At 40.9% G+C, this 23,687-nt stretch overlaps 1 protein-coding gene across 1 annotated transcript in view; it reads left to right on the forward strand.

Annotated features, from left to right (window-relative positions):
* The window catches only part of LOC114647892 (tyrosine-protein phosphatase non-receptor type 7-like), a 75,312-nt gene that overhangs the window by 24,940 nt on the left and 26,685 nt on the right, over positions 1-23,687 (forward strand). The window contains exons 5-6 of the mRNA XM_028796571.2: positions 11,275-11,354; positions 11,445-11,582. Of these exons, the coding sequence (XP_028652404.1) occupies positions 11,275-11,354; positions 11,445-11,582 (218 nt within the window). The remainder of the gene's footprint in view (positions 1-11,274; positions 11,355-11,444; positions 11,583-23,687) is intronic.

The raw sequence follows: 23,687 nt of genomic DNA on the forward strand, positions 1-23,687 counted from the left end.
TGGTACCTTTCCCGTTAGTGCTGTGTGAAAAGCAAGAAACGGGCACCAGCCCATCACAGATGAGACCAACACACCAATGTACAATCTCATTCATGCTAACCTGGAATCACCATTTAAATTACCTTTATGCCTTTATATATGGGTTAGAGAAAACACAATTCAAGGTCTACGATAATGTGCAAACTCTATACAGACAATGACCAGGCACACAATTCAAACCTTTGACATTAGATCTGTGAACCAGTACCAGTAATAAATGTTCTACCTTGCCGCACTGAATAAGAGTTACTCATCTATACAGTATTCAGTTTGCTAGAAAACACATTTCCGTTGTTAATATTCTTCAGCTCTGCATTTGAGTCTTCTTCACTTGCAGTTGCAGTGACATGGCCCACCTTAAACATGTTTGGAAGTGCAGCTGGCTTCAATAATGGATGATCAGGAATACATTTTCTTTTCCTGTCCGCCTTCAAGTAGTCATTGACGGGGTATTCACATCCAGGCTTAGGGCTACCAACCATAAATTTAATTGTAACTGCTTTGTTTTTGTAATTTATGCTTACATCATGGATATACACATTTTCAGATCATTTTCTCGAAAGACAAAATTGCTCTAAGCAGTATTCGTCAACATGTATTTGGTTTCATGCTCACTTGAATTTTGTCTAAACTCCATCGACAGTGGTGGCTGTGAGCAGGCGAGCGAACAGGAAATGTATTCTTACCTCAAGTAAAATAGCTCCTAGAATATATGAAAAATAATTATTTCTAGTTTTCTTTCATTATCACAAGGATGCCTTATAAATGCAAAATTTATATTTTCTTAAGTTGAAAATTTTGCTGCTTCAAAGAATATGGACTTGTCAAATTCTAAGGCTTTTTCATTTACCTATGGACCTTGGTACCCTTCAGCCCCATTGTAAGCTGCAAGAACAGATAAGGTATTTTTAAAAATAATAAAAAAATGCTTCACTTTGGGACACAATTTGATGTGGCAAATTAATGTATACCATGATTGTGAAGAAATAAATTTGACTTGAAAAATATCAAACTTATCAAATAAGAATTATTGCAAGTCCCTGAAAATTGTCTTTTATTGTTCCTTAACTTGGTTACTAGTTTGGCACATGTATTAGAAAGAAAGGTCATGATGGTCACAGTATATATATAAGAGGTAACCCGGCCACAGACAGACACGACAACGCAGTGTTGACAACACACACGTTTATTTACACAACTATTTACAATATATACACGATAGCACAGTCCTTGGTTCCTTCAGCCGCCTCCACTCCTGTCTCACAAGCTCCGTCCTTCTTCCACCTGACTCCAGCTCCTCAAATGGGGTAAGGCAGCCACTTTTATCTGGCCCCAGATGTGCTCCAGGTGCCTGACGATGAACTTCCGGCAGCACTCTCCAGTGTGGTGGAAGTGCTGCCCTTGCACCCGGAAGCATTCCGGGCATAAACCATCCCTGGTCCGTCAGCACTTCCTGGTGTCCTGTAAGCGCTGTCTCCCAGGGATCAAGGACCATTCGGGTGCCCAGGGAAAAGAAGTGCCACTCTCCCAGTACCTTCTTCCTCCAGGCGTCCCGGTGGGGCAGGGTTCTTGGTCATCTATAACTATATATATATATATATATATATATATATATATATATATATATATATATATATATATATATGTATATATATATATATATATATATATATATATACTGTGTAAGACAGCCAGGTCCCATGCCCGGCATGGACGCCCCTGCTGCATCTGATCTAGGGGACCAGCCATGGACACTTCAATACCTCCCCTGGGACGCTTGGTGGCAGCCTCCCTAGTGGACGATGATTCCCCAACCTGGCGCATGGCTCCATGGGAGATGGAGTTCTCCACAGCCTGGTTGAGGGCTTGGATGGCCGCTAGGGGGAGCTGCATGGAGTCTGCAGCCCGGCTGGTCGAATCTTCAGCCCCACCCAGAAATGCACTTAGGACCAGGTGATCAAGCACCTGGAACGCTTCCGGGTGGGGTATAAAAAGGGCCAGCCACCACCACTCAGAGAGCCAGGGTCGGGAGGAGGAGGAGGACTAAGCTTGTGGAGGAGTGGTGGGAGAGTAGAGAAGAGTGTGTTGTTGTTGGGATTGTGCTTTTGGGACTGTGTATTGCTTGTGGGTCACGGGGAAGACGTGCGCCCACGGGTGAAGAAAAATAAAAAGTTCTTGTGTTTTATACGTGCCTCTGTGTTGTTCTGTGCCGGGTCAGGTGCCTATATAGCGCCTTTTCTACAATATATATATATATGAAATTCAACGTCTGTCTGTACGTCTGTCCCACTTTTCACGAAAGAACTGCTTAACGGATTTAGATCAAGTTTTTTTCTAATGTTTGCTTGATATTCCAGTTGATTTTGTGACCTCTCTCATCGCTCAAAGTATCATAGTTCACTGGTGGTACTGATTTATTTGCGTGAATCCGAGAGAGACACTGTGGGCTGAGGGGAGGGGGAGGGGTCCTCCTCACTCACGCGCCAGCCTTGGAGCACTCCTTACATCTACTTAGCTAGCGAACGAGAGAACTACTTAACAGATTTAGATTGGGGTTTTTTCTACAATTTGATTGAACATTCCAGTTGATTTTGCAACTTCTCTCATCTTCTGAAGTATCATACTTTGCTGGCGGTACCGATTTATTTGTGCGAATCCAAAAGAGTCCTGTGGGCTGTAGGGGGGGGGGGTGGGCTCGTCACTCATGCGCCAGCCTCCGTTCAAATCCGTTCAAATGTTGAAGTGTACCTTGCCTCCGCTTAACTAGCGATATGTGTTTGTTCGACAGACATTATTATCTGCAGATTGTTAAGGAGTAACGTTTGGTGTTTTTGAGAGAGAGAGATCAGAGCTACGTGTGTTTTAGAGGTTACCTGCTGATTGCCAGATGTAACATGGCCATGTGCTTTTCTCTCCACATGGGGGACGCTCTCCCATTAGACCTGAACACGATCAGATACAGTGCCAACGTATATTGATTTTTAAAGTTTGTCCTGTTTCACTACTACATGGGTGCAGCTGCGGGGGACAGCTGTTTATAAATAAAAACAAAACATACAAATATTTTAAGAATGGGGTCTCCATGGGTGTGTGTTTTATATATCAGGAGTTATATTAAGTTTAAACTGCAATAGAGAATGTCCCTTTAATCTACTTCTAACTGGAGAAATAGGCAAAGAAAATTGTCATCAAATGTGTGCATGAAACTACATAAATTAAAGATTTATACTGTAATAATTAGGGCTGACCAATTAAAAGGGAGAAGATGATTAGAAATGGCATCATGTCCAGTGGTTAGGGCCGCCAGGATAGACTCTGCTGAGCCTGAATTAAACAGGATAGCGTATGGATGGGTGGATTGATAGACGACTAATTTTAATCTGTGGAGCTTGTCATGAAGTGAGGTCCTTGCTGACTCAAGTTTTAAGTAAAACAGTTAAGCTTCGTGGCGGGGCTCAGGTGTGTGGTAGCATGGTGGAGCGTTTCTGTGGTCTTAATGAGGGGAGTGTACATTCACAAGTAGATGTGCACGGTTTGTCTCATTGCCTCATTAGCATTCCAGAGTGCATAATTAGACACCTAAACCCATCATTTAAGTAGACAGTCTGAGCAAAACAGGGGGAGAACAGTAACTGGAGAAACAACTAGGCAATATTGGAAGTGTGGTGGGGAGGAGGAGGAGGAGGAGGCAGAGTGATCAGGCCTGAAGCTAATGGCATTCCGAGGGGTATCCCCACTGACTGACACCCCCCCCCCCCCATGGATCCAGGAAGCGCTGACAGAGCGCAAGGGCAGATGGGAGGGATGGCTAGGTACGTCTTGGCTGATGCTGATGAAGGCAGGCAGGAATCAAGTGCAGCTGTTGGCGAAAGACCCACTTGGGTGAACTGGGGAGTCGAATAGAGAGGGTCACTTTCAGACTTGTTGAGGAGCCTAAACTGATGCCTGGGAGCATTTGGTGTTGGATTTTTAAAGTATTTACTGTTCATTTTTTCTAACCTCCACATTGAGCGCTGATTTTTAATTAAATTATTTATTAACTTTATTACCTTCACTGCACTATTTGGTACATTTTATTAATCCCTGAGGGGAAATTGACTTTTTGCTTGACCTTTGGAGGTCCAAGTTTAGGGTCAGCCATTTTACAGCACCCCTGAAGCAATTTTAAGGTTGACAGCCTTGCTCACAGGCCTTCTGACAGTAATGTCATTTGAATCAGCCACTTTCCAGATACCAGCGCAGAACCTTAGTCTCAGAGCCACACCTTGTACTAGGGGGTCAAGTGGACAGTCTAGTGTTGGATATGCACCTCAGACATTGATCCCTGACAGGGCCTTCTACAAGTGTGAAAGGCAGCAAGGAAAGACAGGAAATACACATCTTAAGGACAAGTACTGAGCGCAGAAGATGATAGCAGGAATAAGTATGGCTGGTGAGAATTTTGGTGAGCTGAAAAATGAAAACAGAAATTAAAATATTCATTGATCTTTTAATGTGTGGGAATGCATGAAATTAGGATGGAAATGAGCTTGTTTGAACATTAATGCAAAGCTTTGCTGCCAATTTAAGATTCACCAAGATTGTCTGTGGTACGTGCAAAGGCGTGTGTGATAACGGCGGGCTTGTGCTTGCTGCATTTCTCTACTGCACTCAGTGACTTTTGCCTTACAGCAGCTCAGCTATCACCAAACTAATAATAACTTCCGTCATCTTTGGCTTTGCTGTTCACTCCAGTATGATTTCTAAAAAATTTCTAGAATAAATGATAACAGTGTGTCTTCAACCAAATTAAAACAAGTGCAAATAATTGATGCCTGAGCCTAATCCACCTGCTTGATCCTGATAAAAACAAAAAATCTGAATGAAGTGACATCAGCTAGCACAGGCACCATCAATGGCGGTGAGCATTCAGTCATTTGGCTGCTAATTCTAAAGTTTAAGGGGCATCTCAGGGCAACACTAGGGAAAGGTCTTCATTGTGAAAATGGGCTGGGACAAGATGCATTTGAGTCTATGCTTTGCCTTATAGCTTGTAGACTTTTGGATTTTTATTTGACCCATATTGTGATGGTGTCCATACCATCATAATCTTACCAAAGCCATAAACCATAAACATATACACGTTGAATTTAATGGGGGTCCTTGAAATAAACCAACTAGCCCAATATAGTAACACAGCTCATTCAGTCGAAAAATCATCTTTAAACATTCACCCATGATTTCTATTTACCTTGTCCACATCAGTGTTTTTCACTGGATTATGACTTCAGTTCAGGGATTCACATTAGAACTAAGGCTACATCCACACTAATACATTTTCATTTAAACATTGCATCTTTAAACCAAAATGATCTCCATCTATGCTTACATTTTCACATTCACCAACACTCAGCATGTGCATATCTGCAGAAGAATCCTTGAAGGGGTGGTATTTTTTTTTGTGCATGTACCTATCTATCTATCTATCTATTATATAGTGCCTTTCACATCTATCTATCTATCTATCTATCTATCTATCTATCTATCTATCTATCTATCTATCTATCTATCTATCTATCTATCTATCTATCTATCTATAAGTTACAGCAATAAGCTAATCCACTTATGGACAAGTGTATTTTTCATAGTAGTATGGCTAGTAGTTAGGAAAGGCTATCATCTATCTATCTATCTATCTATCTATCTATCTATCTATCTATCTATCTATCTATCTATCTATCTATCTATCTATCTATCTATCTATCTATCTATCATATAGTGCCTTTCACATCTATCTATCTATCTATCTATCTATCTATCTATCTATCTATCTATCTATCTATCTATCTATCTATTATATAGTGCCTTTCACATCTATCTATCTATCTATCTATCTATCTATCTATCTATCTATCTATCTATCTATCTATCTATCTATCTATCTATTTTCCCACCCGCTGAATCCGAACAGGGTCACGGGGGTCTGCTGGAGCCAATCCCAGCCAACACAGGGCACAAGGCAGGAACCAATCCTGGGCAGGGTGCCAACCCACCGCAGGACACACACAAACACACCCACACACCAAGCACACACTAGGGCCAATTTAGAATCGCCAATCCACCTAACCTGCATGTCTTTGGACTGTGGGAGGAAACCGGAGCGCCCGGAGGAAACCCACGCAGACACGGGGAGAACATGCAAACTCCACGCAGGGAGGACCCGGGAAGTGAACCCAGGTCCCCAGGTCTCCCAACTGCGAGGCAGCAGCACTACCCACTGTGCCACCGTGCCGCCCCTATCTATTATTATTATTATTATTATTATTATTATTATTATTATTATTATTATTATTATTATTATTATTATTATTAGGCCTGTTTAAATATAATGCAAAAAGTACCTGTTTGTCTGTGTGTCCATCCATTTGTCCACATGAAAAATTTTTTTTGTTAAAATCTGTCCCACTTATTCATTAAGAAAATTTATCTGGACAGTTTTCAAAGTTCATTTACATATCTCGACCACAGAGTACATATTTTTGAAATTTCAAAATCTCCCATTGGAAAGCATTGGCCAATGTGCAGACTTCTTCTTCCTTTTCATCTTTCCCCACTACTATGTAGGGTTGATGCAGAAGCTCTTTCCTTTCAGATCTTCTTTTCCTTTAATCATCCACCTCTACTTTGGACTCCCTCACTTTCTTTTCCTCTGTACTTCGATTCCCATCCCTCTTTTGTCCATGTATTGATTGTCTCTCCTCATCACATGTCCATATCACTTCAACCTACTTTCCTGTCCTTTCTTTGATATCTCTCACACTGTTGTTGTATCTCTGATTGTCTCATTTCTTATTTTGTCCTTTTTTTTAACTCCACACTTCCATCTCAACATTCTCATTTCTGCCACATCCAACTTTTTCTGCTGCTCTCCCTTTACTGCCCATGTCTCAGCTCCATACAGCATTGCTGGACTCAACACTATCTTAAAAACCTCATCTTTAACCTCTGCCTTAATTCTTTGATCACACAATACCTCCGATACCTTCTTCCAATTGCTCCAAACACACTGCACTCAGTGGATTATTTCTGCATCTTGTTTTCCATCATAGGCCACCACTGATCTTAGATATTTAAATGTATCCACTTTTCTCAATGATCTCCATGCAGACTAACTTCTGAATCCTAATCATCATTAAACGCTCATATATTCTGTATGCTTCCTATTTACCTTCAATACTCTATCTTCAAAGCTCTTTTCCATTCTTCTAACTTCCTCTCCACTTCTATTTTTCTGGTGCTACACAACAGAATGTGCAAACGTGTCTATCTTAAAACAGAGAAACATTCTGGACAAGTTCAGCTATGGATTAGTTTATTTCAATTTTGCTTTGAGAGCAGTGCCTTTAACTGTTAGATTTTTAGCACTTTTATTTTCTTTTACTCATTTGAAAGCCACACCTGATGGCAAAGCAGTGAAATTCCTGCAGTTGTTTTCTATTACCCTGGTAGAAATATGCTACCCTTACAAGTGATCAACTGTACTAGATACTAAGATGCCATTTTTCTTACTGTATGGTGTTAGGGTGAGACAACTAGCCTGGTGAGTCTGCATTTTCTATGTGACTCATTCTTTCCCCCTTTCACCACTTTTACTTCCTCTCACAGTTGGTTAAAATGATGAAATCTGGTTGCAGTGCAGCATGACAGACACTTCTATTGTAAAAGCAAATATAGTAAATATTTAACTGGGTGGTTTCTGCCCAGTGCAGTCTGCATTTCCCACAGTGTTCAAGTTTATTCCCATGTGTTCACAGTATAATAATATTTTTGCTTGCATATCTCCTCAGATAGTTTTGACACAGAATGGCTGGAATCTGCTATAGCAGCTTTGAGGGAAAGGCAGGGAATATCTCTGGATAAGTCAGCTGTACATTACATGGCACAATGAGTCATGCATGACAACCCTGGAATGGGATTCAAACTGGGCTCCCTAAAGCTGTGAGGCAACTGCACCCACTAAAGCCGATGTCACATTACACGACTTCAAGTCAGAGGGAATGTCAAACACGATGACCAGTTGCTGATTACATCACCAGACAACGTCAGATTGCACAACTAGAAGTCACAGGGTATATCAAAGTACACGACTGAGTTAGGACTATCCAGTACAGTTTCACATTTCCAAAAGTACTGAGAGCTCATGAATCTCATGAATCTCGATGTTTTAGACCTCCCTGAGTCCGAAAATGCAATTTTTGAAATTATATCTGTATGTCTGTGTGTGTGTAAACACAATAACTTGAGTACGTTTTCATTCAGGTCAATCAAATTTTGAATGCAAGTGTTAAGTACAAAACATATATTTCTATCCACTTTTGAGCTATTGCCGCTAACCGGAAGTGGTACTTTACCTTTTATTCAATTTATTCAACTTTACTTTTAAAATAATTGTACAATATATTATTAATTTGATTTGATTTGTTGTTGATGGCTCTTTAATGTACATAATATAAAAATATAATCATTGTCTTGGAGTTTACTCCTTAAATATCCATCCCCATATCTGAGTATACTAGAAAGTTGAGGAGAGACCACTCCTGATTTTTTTCCATTTTATTGTGGTACAAAAAACACAAAACATCAGAAGAATGCACCTCTCTTCTGATAATGAGGATCCAAAACACTGTTGTTCCTTATTCCTTACACCTGTATTATAGGCATTGTACTTCTGGATGAGAATTAAAGCAAATGATGACCTGCTTGATTTTATCAGGATGAGCTGTTGAATTGTTGGACTGTTTATATCACACTACAAGACTGGAGGTCTGCTTCTGACTTGCTAAGATTATGTAAATGAAGCCTGCAACTGAAAATCTCCAGGAAAGTCATATAATGTGACATGGCCTTAATGCAGAAGTGGACTATCATTGCTTATATTGGAAATTAAAAATGAATAACTATAAACATCATCCCCAGTGGCTAAAGTATTGGACCACAAAGCACTGTTAATTACAAATATTTGAATAAACACCAAAGCAGATAGTTCTGTCCTATCAGATTTATTGTTTAACCCTGGTACAAGTCCTTTAACCTGTTTGTACTCCAGCTTTTAAAAAATACATTGATATAATTTTACAATAGATCTGTTACAGAATGAAGTTATATAAAATCAATTTTGCAAGTTATTTTTTGGTTTTCCCTGTAAATAGTTATATAGTGGCTTTAACAATGAGCTTCCTTTCTTAGTAGCACCAATACCAGCAACTAAACGCCTCCTAAAATGTGACATCAGTCTTTCAAATCACCCTTCAGGAATTTTTAGCCCAGTATTTTTTGCAGAACTTTGTTAAATCAGACACATTGGTAGGTTTGTGAGTGTGAACTGTGTAAGAAGCACTCTAAGATAAAGAGATGGGGCACGACATTGGTGACCCCGTAAAACTGAAGATTAAAAAAAAAAAAACATGCAATGACATTAGACGTGATGTTCAAGGCAGACCTGGAAACAAGATGGCAGGTTCACAGGTTTTGTGGTCATGCAGCAGGAAGGGGCGGGTCCAAGTGGACAAACAATGGATGTGATGTCAGCGATGGAGTGGCTGTCAATCTTCTGTTCTGCAGAGGGAGTAGAAGAGAAGGCCGTAGAATACAACGCCAACTCCTGTTTCGGTGGGTAATTCCTGTCACTAAAGCCCTTAAGCTACCTCCCATGTGCACACGTGTGACAACTGCTTGTTTTAGGTCCTGCCATAATATCTCTGTTGGGTTCAAATCAGGATTTTTATGAGGCCACTGCAAAACTTAAATTGTGTTCTCTTGGATAACCCAATTACATTTCAGCTTAATACACTAAGGTAGTAGAATTGGAAATGGTCTTTCTTTCTTTCTTTCTTTCTTTCTTTCTTTCTTTCTTTCTTTCTTTCTTTCTTTCTTTCTTTCTTTCTTTCTTTCTTTCTTTCTTTGTGGCCCTCTGCTATCTGTAGCAGTCTAGTTGGAATCTCCTTGAGCATTCTGTTGACTGGAGTTCTGCCAGTATCTCTTGGGCTCTGGAATACCCAGTCCTGGACCTCAGAGTCACACAGCCTGTAAGAGTCCAATCATTATTAATGAACTCTAAAATAATCCAGGTCCGCCGTCTAAAAGATCTGAAAAGGCACTGCCGGTACAGCACTAAGAAGATGGTGGTAGTGTTGAGGCGTCACTCACTGAGGCAGGCTAACCAGCTGCTGAAAAGGATCCATGCCACCCTCCCAGCTGAAGAAAAATCTCTTATTGGGAATTTCTGATGAGGACACTACAGATAACCTGTGGGCTCAGATATAGGTGCCGGCTTGGCATTATTTATATAGTCCACCATTGAACAAAACCTACAATTTGCATGGGTGGAATGCTGCATGGTATTGTTGCTTTTAATGCCAATTTCTTACTGATAGATCCTTCAGTTACCGACAAATGTTCTTTATATGGGGAAACAGAGACTATCCTTCACCCGTGTCTGTTTTGTTTTAGAATTCTACCTCTTTTACATGTTCTTAATTATGTTTTTACTGCTCTTGTCATTTAATAATGTACATTTATTTTTGGAGTTGGAGTTTCAGTGACTAAAACTAAGCAGTCAGCGTATATGATTGGCAAATTTTTGATTGGACGAGGAAAATTAGCCATTTTTAAATATTTAAAAGCAAAAATAAAGTCAAAGAGAGCTATAAATTTGCTCTGATGAAAGCTCAAATTTATTTTGAATATGAATGTGATCAAATCTTGACACTTTTGTAAAAATATGATGTATCAACGAGGCACTTTGTAGCTAACAGAAAAATGAATATTATTTTTTTTTCAGTTTAAGGATGTTTGTTGGGTTTGGGGAATTTTTGTGTTGTTATTTGTGGTATAATGAGTGTAAATATGAATTGATTGATGTGTGGTTAGGAAAGTTAATTACAAAATTGACACAATTTCCAGCTTCTATAAAGTAAACAGCATTTCTTTCTTTCTTTCTTTCTTTCTTTCTTTCTTTCTTTCTTTCTTTCTTTCTTTCTTTCTTTCTTTCTTTCTTTCTTTCTTTCTTTCTTTCTTTCTTTCTTTCTTTCACCACGTCTTAATCAAAGGTTATCTATTAACTTTTCTTCAGACGTAACCCAGATAAACACTCCTGAGCTCTTCTGTTATTTTTATTTAGCAGATGTTAGCATTTCTCAGTCAGTGATGAAGTGAACAGTAATTGACCTTCAATGTATCTTTCCAAATTCCCTTTAGACCCACAGACCCGAGTGTGTCTACGGAGCTGTGAGGGTGACGACAGTGACCAGTCTTATATCAATGCCAACTATATCAAGGTAAGGACTGGAGCATTTAAGTGCTGCACATAGCTTTATCACGCAGACTGTAGCAGTGGTCTTAAACTTTGTGTCATTCCACCCCTGCAGGGTTATGGAGCTGCTGAGAAGATGTTCATCGCCACCCAGGGCCCCTTGGAGAATACAGTGTGCGATTTTTGGGAGATGGTGTGGCAGGAGCACTGCTCACTCATTGTTATGATTACCAAGCTGCAGGAGGAGAAAGAGGTGAGCATGGAAGATTGAAGTGTCATTGGTATAGGGGCAGGAAACCTGGGCCAACATGGCTGGAATCTTTTATAGCAGGTAGGCTAATTTTTCTCTATCAATAAAGCCCTTTCTTACTTCTCTATTTCTCGATTAATATAGATTAATTATTTAGATTAATTATTCTAAAATGTTATTGATTAGATCCTGCCAGGTTTTGAAAAAGTTTTGTACAGATCCTCTAAGTGTGAATTTGATTTTTTCCAGTTTCAAATAGTATATAACATCAGTTACCCACTGACTTAGAACAGGAGAGTTAGGATTCTTCCAATTGAGCAAGATAAGTCTATGTGCCAATACTGCTTTGCAGTAAGGAGACTGTGGAAGATTGTGGGTTCGCTTCCCGGTTCCTCCCTGTGTGGATAGCGCTTTGAGTACTGAGAAAAGCGCTATATAAATGTAATGAATTATTATTATTATTATTAGTGTAGTAAACTTAACATCATTATTCAGAAGTGAGACTGGTCTGTATGATGCATAATAAGTCCTTATTTTGTTTAGGAAAGACAGTAATTAATGCTTGGCGAAAAGTTTGAGGTAGAATTTTATTGTGTCTAGCTTCTGTAAATGTTGCTAATAGAAGGGGAGCTAGCTGAGTGGAAAATTTCTTATAAAATTCGGCAGGGTAGCCATCAGGGCCTGCTGCTTTCCCACTCTGCAGTGAGTTTATAGCATTTAGTAATTCTGATGTTTATCCAATTCCTCTGCCCTAAGAGTATCTATTTGTGGTATCTTTAATGCATCCAAAAATGCCTTAGATTGTGTTTTGTCTTCTTTAATCTCAGTAGAGTATAAGGATATATAGTAGTCTCAAAATGTGTGCATTATATTTTTATGATCGTTGGGATTGCATTGTGAATTTCTTGCTTGTAGATGTGTTGAGCTAAAATCTTATTAGCTTTCTCTCCATGTTCATAATAATGATGTCATGATTTAAGCGTGAGTTGTTCAGTTTCTTTAGTTGTTAAGAGGTTGAGCTCTGATTGCAGAGCCTGCCTTTTCCTATGAAGCATCTCACTTGGACACCTGGCATGTTCTTGATCTATTCTAGTAATTTTGTTGATTAGCTCTGATACCTTGTATTTATTTTTTATTCTAATTTATTCTTCTGGGAAAGATATGAGATAATCTGTCCTCTTAAGAAGGCCTTCAGGGTTTCCCAGAGTGTTCCTGCAGAAACCTATAAGGGTGTATTTGTCTCTAAAATAAAATTGATTTGCTTGGATATAAATTATGTAAAGTTCTTGTCTGCTAATAAAAGTGGATCAAGATGCCATCTGCGAGACGAGTATGTGCATAGTGATTTTAGCTCCAAAATCAAGGGGGCACGGTCAGAAATAACAATAGCGTTGTACTTACAAGATTTAATCGTAGGCAAGAAGTTGTTATCTACAAAGAAATAATCAATTCTTGAGTAGCAATGATGCACTGGTGAGTAGAAGGGAATATGCTCTTGAGTTTGGGTTTAGAAATCTCCAGGGGTCTGATAAGTTGTAGCCAGTTACAAACTGTGTAATTGGCTTTGCAGTGCTAGCTATCATCGCCCCTGTGGCAGGAGACCAGGGCATAAGGGCATTTCTTTAGAAAAGATTCCAAGGTCAAGTGGAGCAAGTGGGTTTGTCTAAAAAGCACAAGGTGGCCAGTTCAGATCTGACCTCTGAGTCACCATGTAAACCTGCAGGGATGCCATCACCTGTCAGTGCTCTAACTGTAAAAATATGGAAACAATTGTATTATATCCTTCAGTGTGTCTTAGCATGCTGTTTGATGTAGGACAGGCAAACATCACAATGGCTAAGGTGATGCAATGTAAAATAGGCGGTTGCTAGGACAGTGTTCAACAAAGGGAGTCCAACACCTGTCAGTACCCAATTGTACAAATGTGGGAAACATGCACTGTTCTTTTAAAATGCCAGAGAAGGGTGAACAAAAAAGAAAGGAAAGTTTGTTACGTAGGCATAATGGCCAACCAAGTATGCAGTTAAGTGCCAAGAGGACTTCTTCAGGACATCTTCAGTGATGAAGCTGTGCACATCCTGGACAGGGAGGAACGCTGGTTTGAGTGAGGAGTCAAGGAGGCCATTTACATGAAAAAGGAACAACCATTTCTGAACCAAGGAGGGGGCCTAAGGGTACATCTTTCACCATCTTACAATGCTGTGATTGCAGCCATTCCCCTGCTCTCTGTGGTACTCATGGCCAATGATCAATGGACAATTTGCATATCCTTGATCACATGGCCCATTGTTAGTCAATTGTGCTAGATTCAGTCATTATGCAAAGGTACTGTTTATAAGGTTGGAGAAACCTGCAGTCAACTGAGACTGAGGAAGTCCCTTGGATGAGTGATGTAATGTATCTCCATGGAAAAGAACTATGTCCAGAAGAACTGAATCAGCTTTCTAGAATGAATTCTCATAGTTTTGGAATGGGATGTCCAATAAGCTCATATAGGTGTGATGGTGAAATGTTCACAAAACATTGGCCATATAGTGTACAACTGTGAGAAGAAAAACTGCATAATATTTCTGAAATTTACCTTTATCCCTCTTCTGTCTGTGCACCACCTGAATAACCCAATAGTTAGCACCAACCCTAGCACTTGTATAATTTCACGTTTTCTTCATCAGCTACTTAAAATGAAGGTATTTTCTTTTGGGCTTTCTCTGGAGCCGTTTATATCTTTTTCATAATATGGACTGCTTACAATATTGCACATAGGGTTTTATTAGAGCATTTTATTGCTATTGAATAACCTCTTTTGACTTATCCGCACAACACAGCATGAGTACCATATAACCCAACATCCCATTAGCCTTTTTAAGCATACCTGTACATTATCTGGGTATGGGCAGTGATGAAGTTGTCTGGATGTGGACAGTGACAAGGCCACTACATCTTTCTTATATGGTGTATTTTCAGATTTCACAATTCCCCCATTGTTTAATCATATTCCATATTTTTACTTCCTAAATGTATAACTTTTACTTTTGTTATATCCATAATAATAATTAGTCCCATAAACGTCAGAAGTGACTCTACTCCTTTGGGTCCTTGAGCCAGGCCCTTAACCTACAATTGCTCCTTCCTGGGTGTGACGTTAATCTGCATCCAGCCTGACAAGCAGGTCTTCCATCTTACAAGGAAAACTTGGAAGTTGGTGGTAGGATTGACACTCCAGCCACCATAGAAAACCTCACACTGTTCAATTCCATCTGAACTAGTGTGGCGCTGAGGAGTCACCCATTGTATGGCTGCACTTGGGTCCTAATCTGGGATCCTGAGGTGGATTGTCATGTGGTGGGTGTGGCAACACGCTGTATCAGCGCATGCTCCTAACCTCTCCTCCTCCTCATAATAATAAATGTATTTATGAAGTACATTTCATAAATTAAATGCAACTCAAGGTACTTTATACCAAAAAGAAAAAAAATGCAATACTAATTACTATGAATGTAATTAGTAAGACGCTACTGAAAATGACTGTAACAAAACATTTGGGTTCTCATTTATAAAACTTTGTGTGGATTCAAGCATGAAAATATGCGAACATCAAAAAACAGGAAAACACATATGCTAAAAATTAAATAAGATTTATAAAGCCAGGTGTATGCTATTAACCCTTTTTAAATTGCAATCATCTTCTAAATGAGCATACATAAGCACACCTCATAAGCCATCATGATACTATGCTAATCAGGCTCATGCATATGCAATTACAATGCTGAAGACTTTCATTGACTCCCACCTGACATATCCAGAACCACCACCTCAATTTGAATTCTATGGTGCGCCCCACAACTGAGTGGGCAAGAGCATTATAGCGCCACTCCTCTGTGCTTTGGTGGTTGAAGAAAGGCATAAGGCCCCAGCGTCTGAGACTGAAGCAACTATCATCTGACACATGATCGCTGTTACAATGAATACTAAAGGCCATATGAAAAGCAAAGAGTTCAGCCAGTTACCTTACCAACAAGCCAGTCTTCACATGAGCACCAGCAGCAAGCTGTCTGTCAAAGCTTCTTCGTCTCAAAATAAATGAATCTTGGGTTGACCCAGGCCACCAAGCTATGACATTTGTCTGTCTCACCTTAGCATTATAAATGACTTGTACATTAATGGAATGTAACCACTTAAGGTTAACAAAAGTAGCTTCTTTCTCACTAGGTGCCCTTATTGCAATATGAGTGCAGTTTATTGTCCTGATTATGTTAAGAGAACTGGACATTGCTGCAAATTGCCTTTTTATCAGCCTGTACACACATACATACATACTGAAGCTGAATGTAGCATCTTATCAGACGATTTATGGCTTCTAGCATAGTGGGCGTGATGGAGCTGAGGCTTGGCTGACATATCCATATTACTAACCGAGAATGGTAAACCGAATGGCATGGACGCAGGTACTCGGTAAACTGGATGGCATGGACGCAGGTACACGGCGATGGGACCATGAGACGTACTGTGCAGGCGCGTACAACGCACGTCTCATAAACCGCAAGCGAAGTTGTATCCACCGCGCACGAAGGAGTCACGGCCCAAAAACGAAAGAGCTCAACTGACGTGAATGAGAAATGAAGCAACAACGCGCCCATAGCTAACGACTAACGACACAGCCACACAATAAAGAGGATTCTGCGCTGCAGCCCACATCACATTCAAACGGAAGAGGCTATGGAGGCCCCACAGGTCCACAAAGATGGTACGGAAGGTGCGGGAAAGTACGAAAGGCAAAGGCGCCTACACAGCATAGTGAAACCCGACATAGTACGGACAGTGCAGGTGTCACCGCCATATTGTGAGTGGCACTACTGCGGAACGCTGAACGCTTTACACCACATTCAAACACAATACAGCTCAACGATACAAACACGAGCCCACCTGGATAAGATCAATGAATGCAGGCGCCTACAATGCGCGTCTGAAACTGCAGAAGCAAAGCGGGCACGGCTCCAAAACGAACGAGCTCGACTGACGGATATACAAACACGAGCCCGCCTGGATAAAATCAATGAACGCAGGCGCCTACAACGCGCGTCTGAAATGCCACGGGCAAAGCGGGCACGGGTTCAAAACGAACGAGCTCGACTGACGGATATACAAACACAAGCCCGCCTGGATAAAATCAATGAATGCAGGCGCCTACAACGCGCGTCTGAAATGCTGCGGGCAAAGCGGGCACGGCTCCAAAACGAACGAGCTCGACTAATGTGTTTCAGGATACCCAACGCCGGGGGTAGGCGAGCGAAGCGAGCAGGGGGTGGAGCCCCCTTGTTCTTGACCTGTCAGACAGTTCCCTCTGGTATGTACAGTATGTAGCTGTTGCCAGGAAGACAACCATTGTAAACACCTGCATATGAACAGACAGAGTTCAATTTCAGGTAATCTGTCTTTGTAATGCTATGCAGAATTCAGCTCATCGCTCTAAGAGAATGGCTCTTGGGATCCTGCATCGTCTCATAGGACAGGCATAATCATGGGCAAAAAAAAAAAATTCTGCTACTCCGTAAGAACGCGTTCCTGTCATATATAACTATTTGAATAGTTTTTTTTGCAGTGCCAAACAAACCATGTTGTATTAAACCTTTAGGCTTCAATAGACTGTAGGGCATGTGATTTGTAATTTTCCGTATGCAGGAAGCTAGTCACTTCTGTGTTTTACATAATTTTTTCTGTAATGTTTACTTCTTCTGCTTGGGCTCTCTCGCTCTCTCTCTCGCGTTCGCGCTCTCTCTCTCTCACGCGCACGCTCTCTCTCTCTCTCTCTCTCTCTCGTGCTCTCTCTCTCGCGCTCGTTCGCTTGCGCGCGCTCACTCTCTCGCTCACTCGCTCATGCATACTTTCTCTCTCTTTCACACGCTCTTTCGTCATGCAACAAAAACAGAAGGGCATTTCGCGGAAAACGTGCCCTTCTCTTCCTATACAATCACAACACGTGTCGTACACGGGGCAAATTTTTTTTGTGATTTTCTTTGTAAAAATTAGGGTGCGCGTCTTACACAAGGGCACGTGGTACATGAGTAAATATGGTATAATACAGAATGTACATCATATTCATCACTTTTTTAGGTTTAATATGAATAGGAATAAGAATAGGAATTGGAATAGGAATATGAATTGCTATACGCATGAGTCATCATTAAGTTGGTTTGGCTATATTCCCCTACTTTATCAAAGGTGTCATCATTTCCCACTTTCTTCAAAAACATTCGGTATAGATGGGTCAGAGTTGCCATAAATATATGCATGTTTTCCTGTAAATATTTCTTTTATATATTCTGACTTTTGCGTGGAATATAAGAGGCCTGAAAAATGCATACGCAAGTTTTATAAATTTGAACTCTTTCCATACTTTCCATGCTTCCATGTCAGCACTGGGCTCCCAGCAGCAGCCCCCGCGTGTGTACTGTGAACCCCCAGTAGCGCTAATATTATAGAGTAGAATGATTACAGCAGTTTGTACATGAGATGAAGGTTTAGCCTAGAGCTGTGCTCACCATGATATTTAAAGCTGATTCTGATCTCTAATATGTTTGACCTTTAAGTGTCCGATTCTGAATCTGCTAGCTGTTCAAGGCTCTTTATTGTCTCCAAGTGCCTCTTAGATGAATCAGATTAGTATAATAATACTGAAATAATACATTTTAAACACCAAAAACATTTAACCTTTGCATAGAACCTAAATTAACACATTTTTCCCTCCACCATAACTCTCCCTTTACTGTATTTAAGCTAATGATGCCTCTTCTGTACACTGTGGTTTGAACTCCCACTTCTTTTACTTTGACCCCTAGCCTCTAATATCACCTTATCAAAAGCATTTCAAAATCAAGATAAATAAAATCACATGCACCCCTCTGGTCAAACCCTCTTTACGCTTCATCATAGAATTCGAGCATTTTATCAAAACATATTAACCGCAGGGCGGCACGGTGGCGCAGTGGTAGCAGTGCTGCCTCGCAGTAAGGAGACCCGAGTTTGCTTCCCGGGTCCTCCCCGCGTGGAGTTTGCATGTTCTTCCCGTGTCTGCGTGGGTTTCCTCCGGGTGTTCCAGTTTCCTCCCACAGTCCAAAGACATGCAGGTTAGTTGCATTGAAGATCCTAAATTGTGCTTAGTGTGTGAGTGTGTGTGTGTGTGTGCCCTGCGGTGGGTTGGCGCCCTGCCTGGGATTGGTTCCTGCCTTGCACACTGTGCTGGCTGGGATTGGCTCCAGCAGACCCCTGTGACCCTGTGTTTAGATTCAACAAATTGCAAAAAGTTGCAAAAGAAGTTCTGCGACACTATATACATATGGAAAGAATAAATAACTATTGCACTATTGGGTTATTGCACATTATTTAAATAATATAAAAAATAAAAAATTGCACAATAATGATGATCATGTGCAGTGAGTAGTAGATGTTGGACTCTGAGAGTAATGCTATTGTACAGTATACAGATATTGCACAGTTATTATCAATATTGGATATTGCGCAGTTGATGGATAGAAGTCCAGGTTAGACTGTGTAGTCAGTGCATGTGTGAGTTTAGAATGGTTATGGCTTCTGGGAAAAAACTGTTCTTGAGTCAGTTTGTCCTTGTTGTGATGCACCTGTAGCGCCTCCCTGAGGGCAACATGTCAAACAGATCAGAGCCAGGGTGGGAGCTGTCCTTGATGATGTTTTTTGCTCTGCTGAGGTGTAAATGTCCATCAGGGAGGGGAGAGGGCAGCCGATGGTCTTCTGTGCTTGCTTTACTACTCTCTGAAGCCTCTCCCTGTCTGCCATGGTGCACCTGCCATACCATACTGTGATACAGTACGTCAGCAGGCTCTCGATGGATGAGTGGCAGAAGGTCAGTAGCAGGTTGGAGTCCAGGTTGTGCTTTCTGAGGACCCTCAGGAAGTGTAACCGCTGCTAAGCCTTCTTGATGACTGCTGTGATGTTGTTTGTCCAGGACATATCAGTGGAGATAAGGAAGCTGAGACCCCCAGTCCAGTCTGATTGTTAATCTCAAGGAGAGTGCCGACTTACCAAAGGGACTAAAACATCGAGTCCTTTGAACTCTAAGAAAAATTCCTGTCAGCCACAGCATGCAGCCATATGAGAAGGGCCTGAAGAACAATTGTGTGGCAGAGCTAGCCCCCACACCCAATTCATGGGTCATGTTATACGTATCACTGTTTATCCTCTCGAATGGTCAAAGATCAAGGCCCATTGATTTGTGAGTTTTTGTGTGACAGACAACCGTAAGTATAATACAGTATTATCTATCTATCTATCTATCTATCTATCTATCTATCTATCTATCTATCTATCTATCTATCTATCTATCTATCTATCTATCTATCTATCTATCTATCTATCTATAATATAATATAATATAATATAATATAATATAATATAATATAATATAATATAATATAATATAACGTGGGCGGCACGGTGGCGCAGTGGTAGTACTGCTGCCTCACAGTTAGGAGACCCAGGTTCGCTTCCCGGGTCTTCCCTGCGTGGAGTTTGCATGTTCTCCCTGTGTCTGCGTGGGTTTCCTCCGGGCGCTCCAGTTTCCTCCCACAATCCAAAGACATGCAGGTTAGGTGGATTGGCGATTCTAAATTGGCCCTAGTGTGTGCTTGGTGTGTGTTTGTGTGTGTCCTGCGGTGGGTTGGCACCCTGCCCGGGATTGGTTCCTGCCTTGTGCCCTGTGTTGGCTGAGATTGGCTCCAGCAGACCCCGTGACCCTGTGTTCGGATTCAGCGGGTTGGAAAATGGATGGATGGATGGATGTTACCGTGGCTGTCTGTTAGCTCGCAAACTTTTTGACCTATTGACCTGAAATTTGGTACACATATACTACATGACATCTACTATCCGCTTTCTGGGTGATGATTTTTATTACTCTTTTTATTTTTATTTTATTTTATTGTAGAAACAACTCAATCAACCATGTGGCGAGTGCATACGGGCGCCGTTCTCATTCCCTACCACCTTTGCTGTCACTTCCCGTACCTCTTCATATCTTAAATCATTCTTGAGGCAGATTGAAAACTTAAGTGCCAGCTTAACTGAAATATTAAAGAAAACATACTTAGTAATTGCAACACATAAACTGACTTAATCAGTTTTAACGCGAAAAGATGCAGACGAAAGAAGTGAAGAAGAGGGCCGCTAGGGTGGAGAAAAGAAGAGCTGCTCAGAAAGCAGCAAGCGCATCAATCTCTGAGCAAACAAATGCTAAACGTACAGAGAAAGAGGATGGAAACTATAAGTCAAGCGTACTCACTGCACGTTATCGTGCAGTACGCTGTTACTGGTAGAATATAATCCATATTACTAACCGAGAATGCTAAACCGGATGATGGACGCAGGCACATCCGGCCATGGGCCGTAGCTGCAAAAAGACGTACTGCGCAGGCGCAAAAAGAGTCCGCGAGAGGCGGATGAGGAGCCGCGAGAGGGGGACAAATGAGGCCGCGAGAGACGGACAAGACCACAGAAAAAAGGAGTGAGCACAGAAAAAAGACAAAAAAGGAGAAATGACGCGCAAGGAGCACCGAAAAAAGGAAAAGGCACATAAAAAAGTAGGCATAGCACGAAACACATTGCACACGAAACTAGACCCAAAAAAAAAAAAAAAAAAAAAGAGGCTCGCGCACAACAGCAAGGCAACCCCCCCCCCCTACAGACACCGGACAGGACACACACCAAGAGGGGGATTCAACAAGCCCATGGAACACAAAAAAAAGAACACAAAACCACCCCACAGACCCTACAAGCGACGGACGGGACACACACAAAGAGGGGGATTCAACAAAACACAGGAACACAAAAAGAAAGAAGACGCTCGCGCAACAACAATCCTCACCCCCCCCCCCCCCCCACACACACACACACAGTGACACCCAAAGCCACATATTCTAAAGTGAACGTCAACACCTTCACACTAGACAGCATAGGTGTCAGCATGGTGGATCTCCTTACAATAAAGCACTATTAACCGTTCAACTGCAGAAAACGAAAACATATTAACAGTGACTGCGATCCTCCTTATTACTTATCCATATTTCGCATGCTGAGAAAGAAACAAGTCATGAATACACGGTCACGGGTACAAAACGAAAAGGAAAGGATAACAGGAACAAACACACGAACACGAAAGAAACAACAAAATAGACGGCTATGCAGCATAGGTGGATCTCATTACAATAAGGCACTATTAACCGTTCAACCGCAGAAAAGGCTCCATATTAACAGTGAGTGCAATACTCCTTATTACTTATCCATATTTCTAAAAGAAAAAATGTCTCGACTCCAAAAACGCAAAGCTCAACTAAAGCTTCTAACTAACGATTTACCTAAAAGTAAAAACTTTATGAACTGCGTTAGATCCTACAATAGTTCATTTGCTTTTAGTAAATATCAGGCCACCAAAAGGCAATGGCCCATACTGCTTTCCCATATGTGCACAAATACTGCATCGCATTGGAACAGTGCACCCTGAAACAAATCAACAACGCAAATATGCACAAATCTACATCCTAGATCCACATGACGCAAACTATCAATCAAAGTGCTGCATCGCAACAGTCACGGATTCAAAACGAAACACCTCCCGTCTCAGACATACGTTAACGGCAGCGAAGGCTACAACAGGCTTCTCACACAGCACAAGCAAATCGATTACAGCTCCAAAACAACACGTCCCAAATACTACACATGCAACAACGCGCCTCTCAAACGGCACAAGCAACATATACACCAGGAAAATTCATTCGGATTAATGAATGTCATTTGCAATCATTGTCATTCAGTTCACTTCCCTGAAGAAACAGCTGGCAATACAAGTTATACATTTACACGTTGTTGTCAAAAGGGTCAAATTAGACTGCCTTCTTTACATTCATATACTGAATATCTACAAAAGCTTCTAACTAACGATGTACCTGAAAGTGAAATCTTTATCAACTGCATTAGATCCTACAAATCGGTATCCACTATGAACATTAACGGTGGCACGGCACGTGACATCCGTCTTGAAGAAATGTTAATTATTGATGAATGTACAATGGCATGAAGTCACTTACTCAACACCATTCATAAACTTCTACAAACGTTTATGAATAATAATATTCGATTTGGATGAAAGGTACTTTTATGAGGAGGAGATTTTAGACAGTGCTTAGCTATTCTTCCAGATGCCATGCACTCAGCTATTGTTCAGTGCACCTTAAAATACGCAGACAATTGGCATTGCTTTCAAAAGATACAGTTAGTAAAAAAGATACGATGTCCACAACCAAATCATAACAATTGCTTATTACAACTGAGAGATGGTACACTCACCAATACAGATGGACTTCAGCCACATATTATTACAATTCCTCAAGCCTTTATCTGCGACAACTTAGTTACAGAGAGATTTGGAACAGCAATCTCATTAGACCAAATGCCCCTTTTAACACAACGCACTATATTAGGTCCAAAAAATATTAATATGCAAAACATTAATACCCAAGTCATTCCATTACTTCCTGGAGAGACACAACTCTTTCTAAGCTCTGACAAACTTGACTCTGATCACAACAATAACCATCTTCATTGACCTTACAAGTTCTGAGCTGGAATTACCTTTTACACTTAAACGGCGTGTACAAATAAATTTTCAAATAAGCCTTTACACTGTGCCACACACTTTATTGTTTGCTTTCTATTTGCATCATCTACACCGTCACACTATTCTATATCTCATTCATACATCGCGCTCTTTGTCATTCCCAACACCAGGGGTTGGCGAGCGAAGCGAGCAGGGGGCGGAGCCCCCTAGTATAATACAAACAAAAGTATATATTTTGATCAAATATAAAATTGGCCTAACAAATAACAATAACATGTCAAAAACCTGAAACCCCAATACATAATCTTTACAAACAAGGAGAACACATTCAGAAAATCTTAACAATGCCAAAGTTAGAAAATACAGAACCCATTTGAGGTCATTACCACATTATTACTGAATCTAATCTAAGTTTAGTTATGCTACCTCACAGCTTCAGGCCCTTAGTTCAAACCCCATCCCTGGCACTG

Source organism: Erpetoichthys calabaricus, chromosome 3, assembly GCF_900747795.2.
Source record: "Erpetoichthys calabaricus chromosome 3, fErpCal1.3, whole genome shotgun sequence".
NCBI classification, from domain to species: domain Eukaryota; kingdom Metazoa; phylum Chordata; class Cladistia; order Polypteriformes; family Polypteridae; genus Erpetoichthys; species Erpetoichthys calabaricus.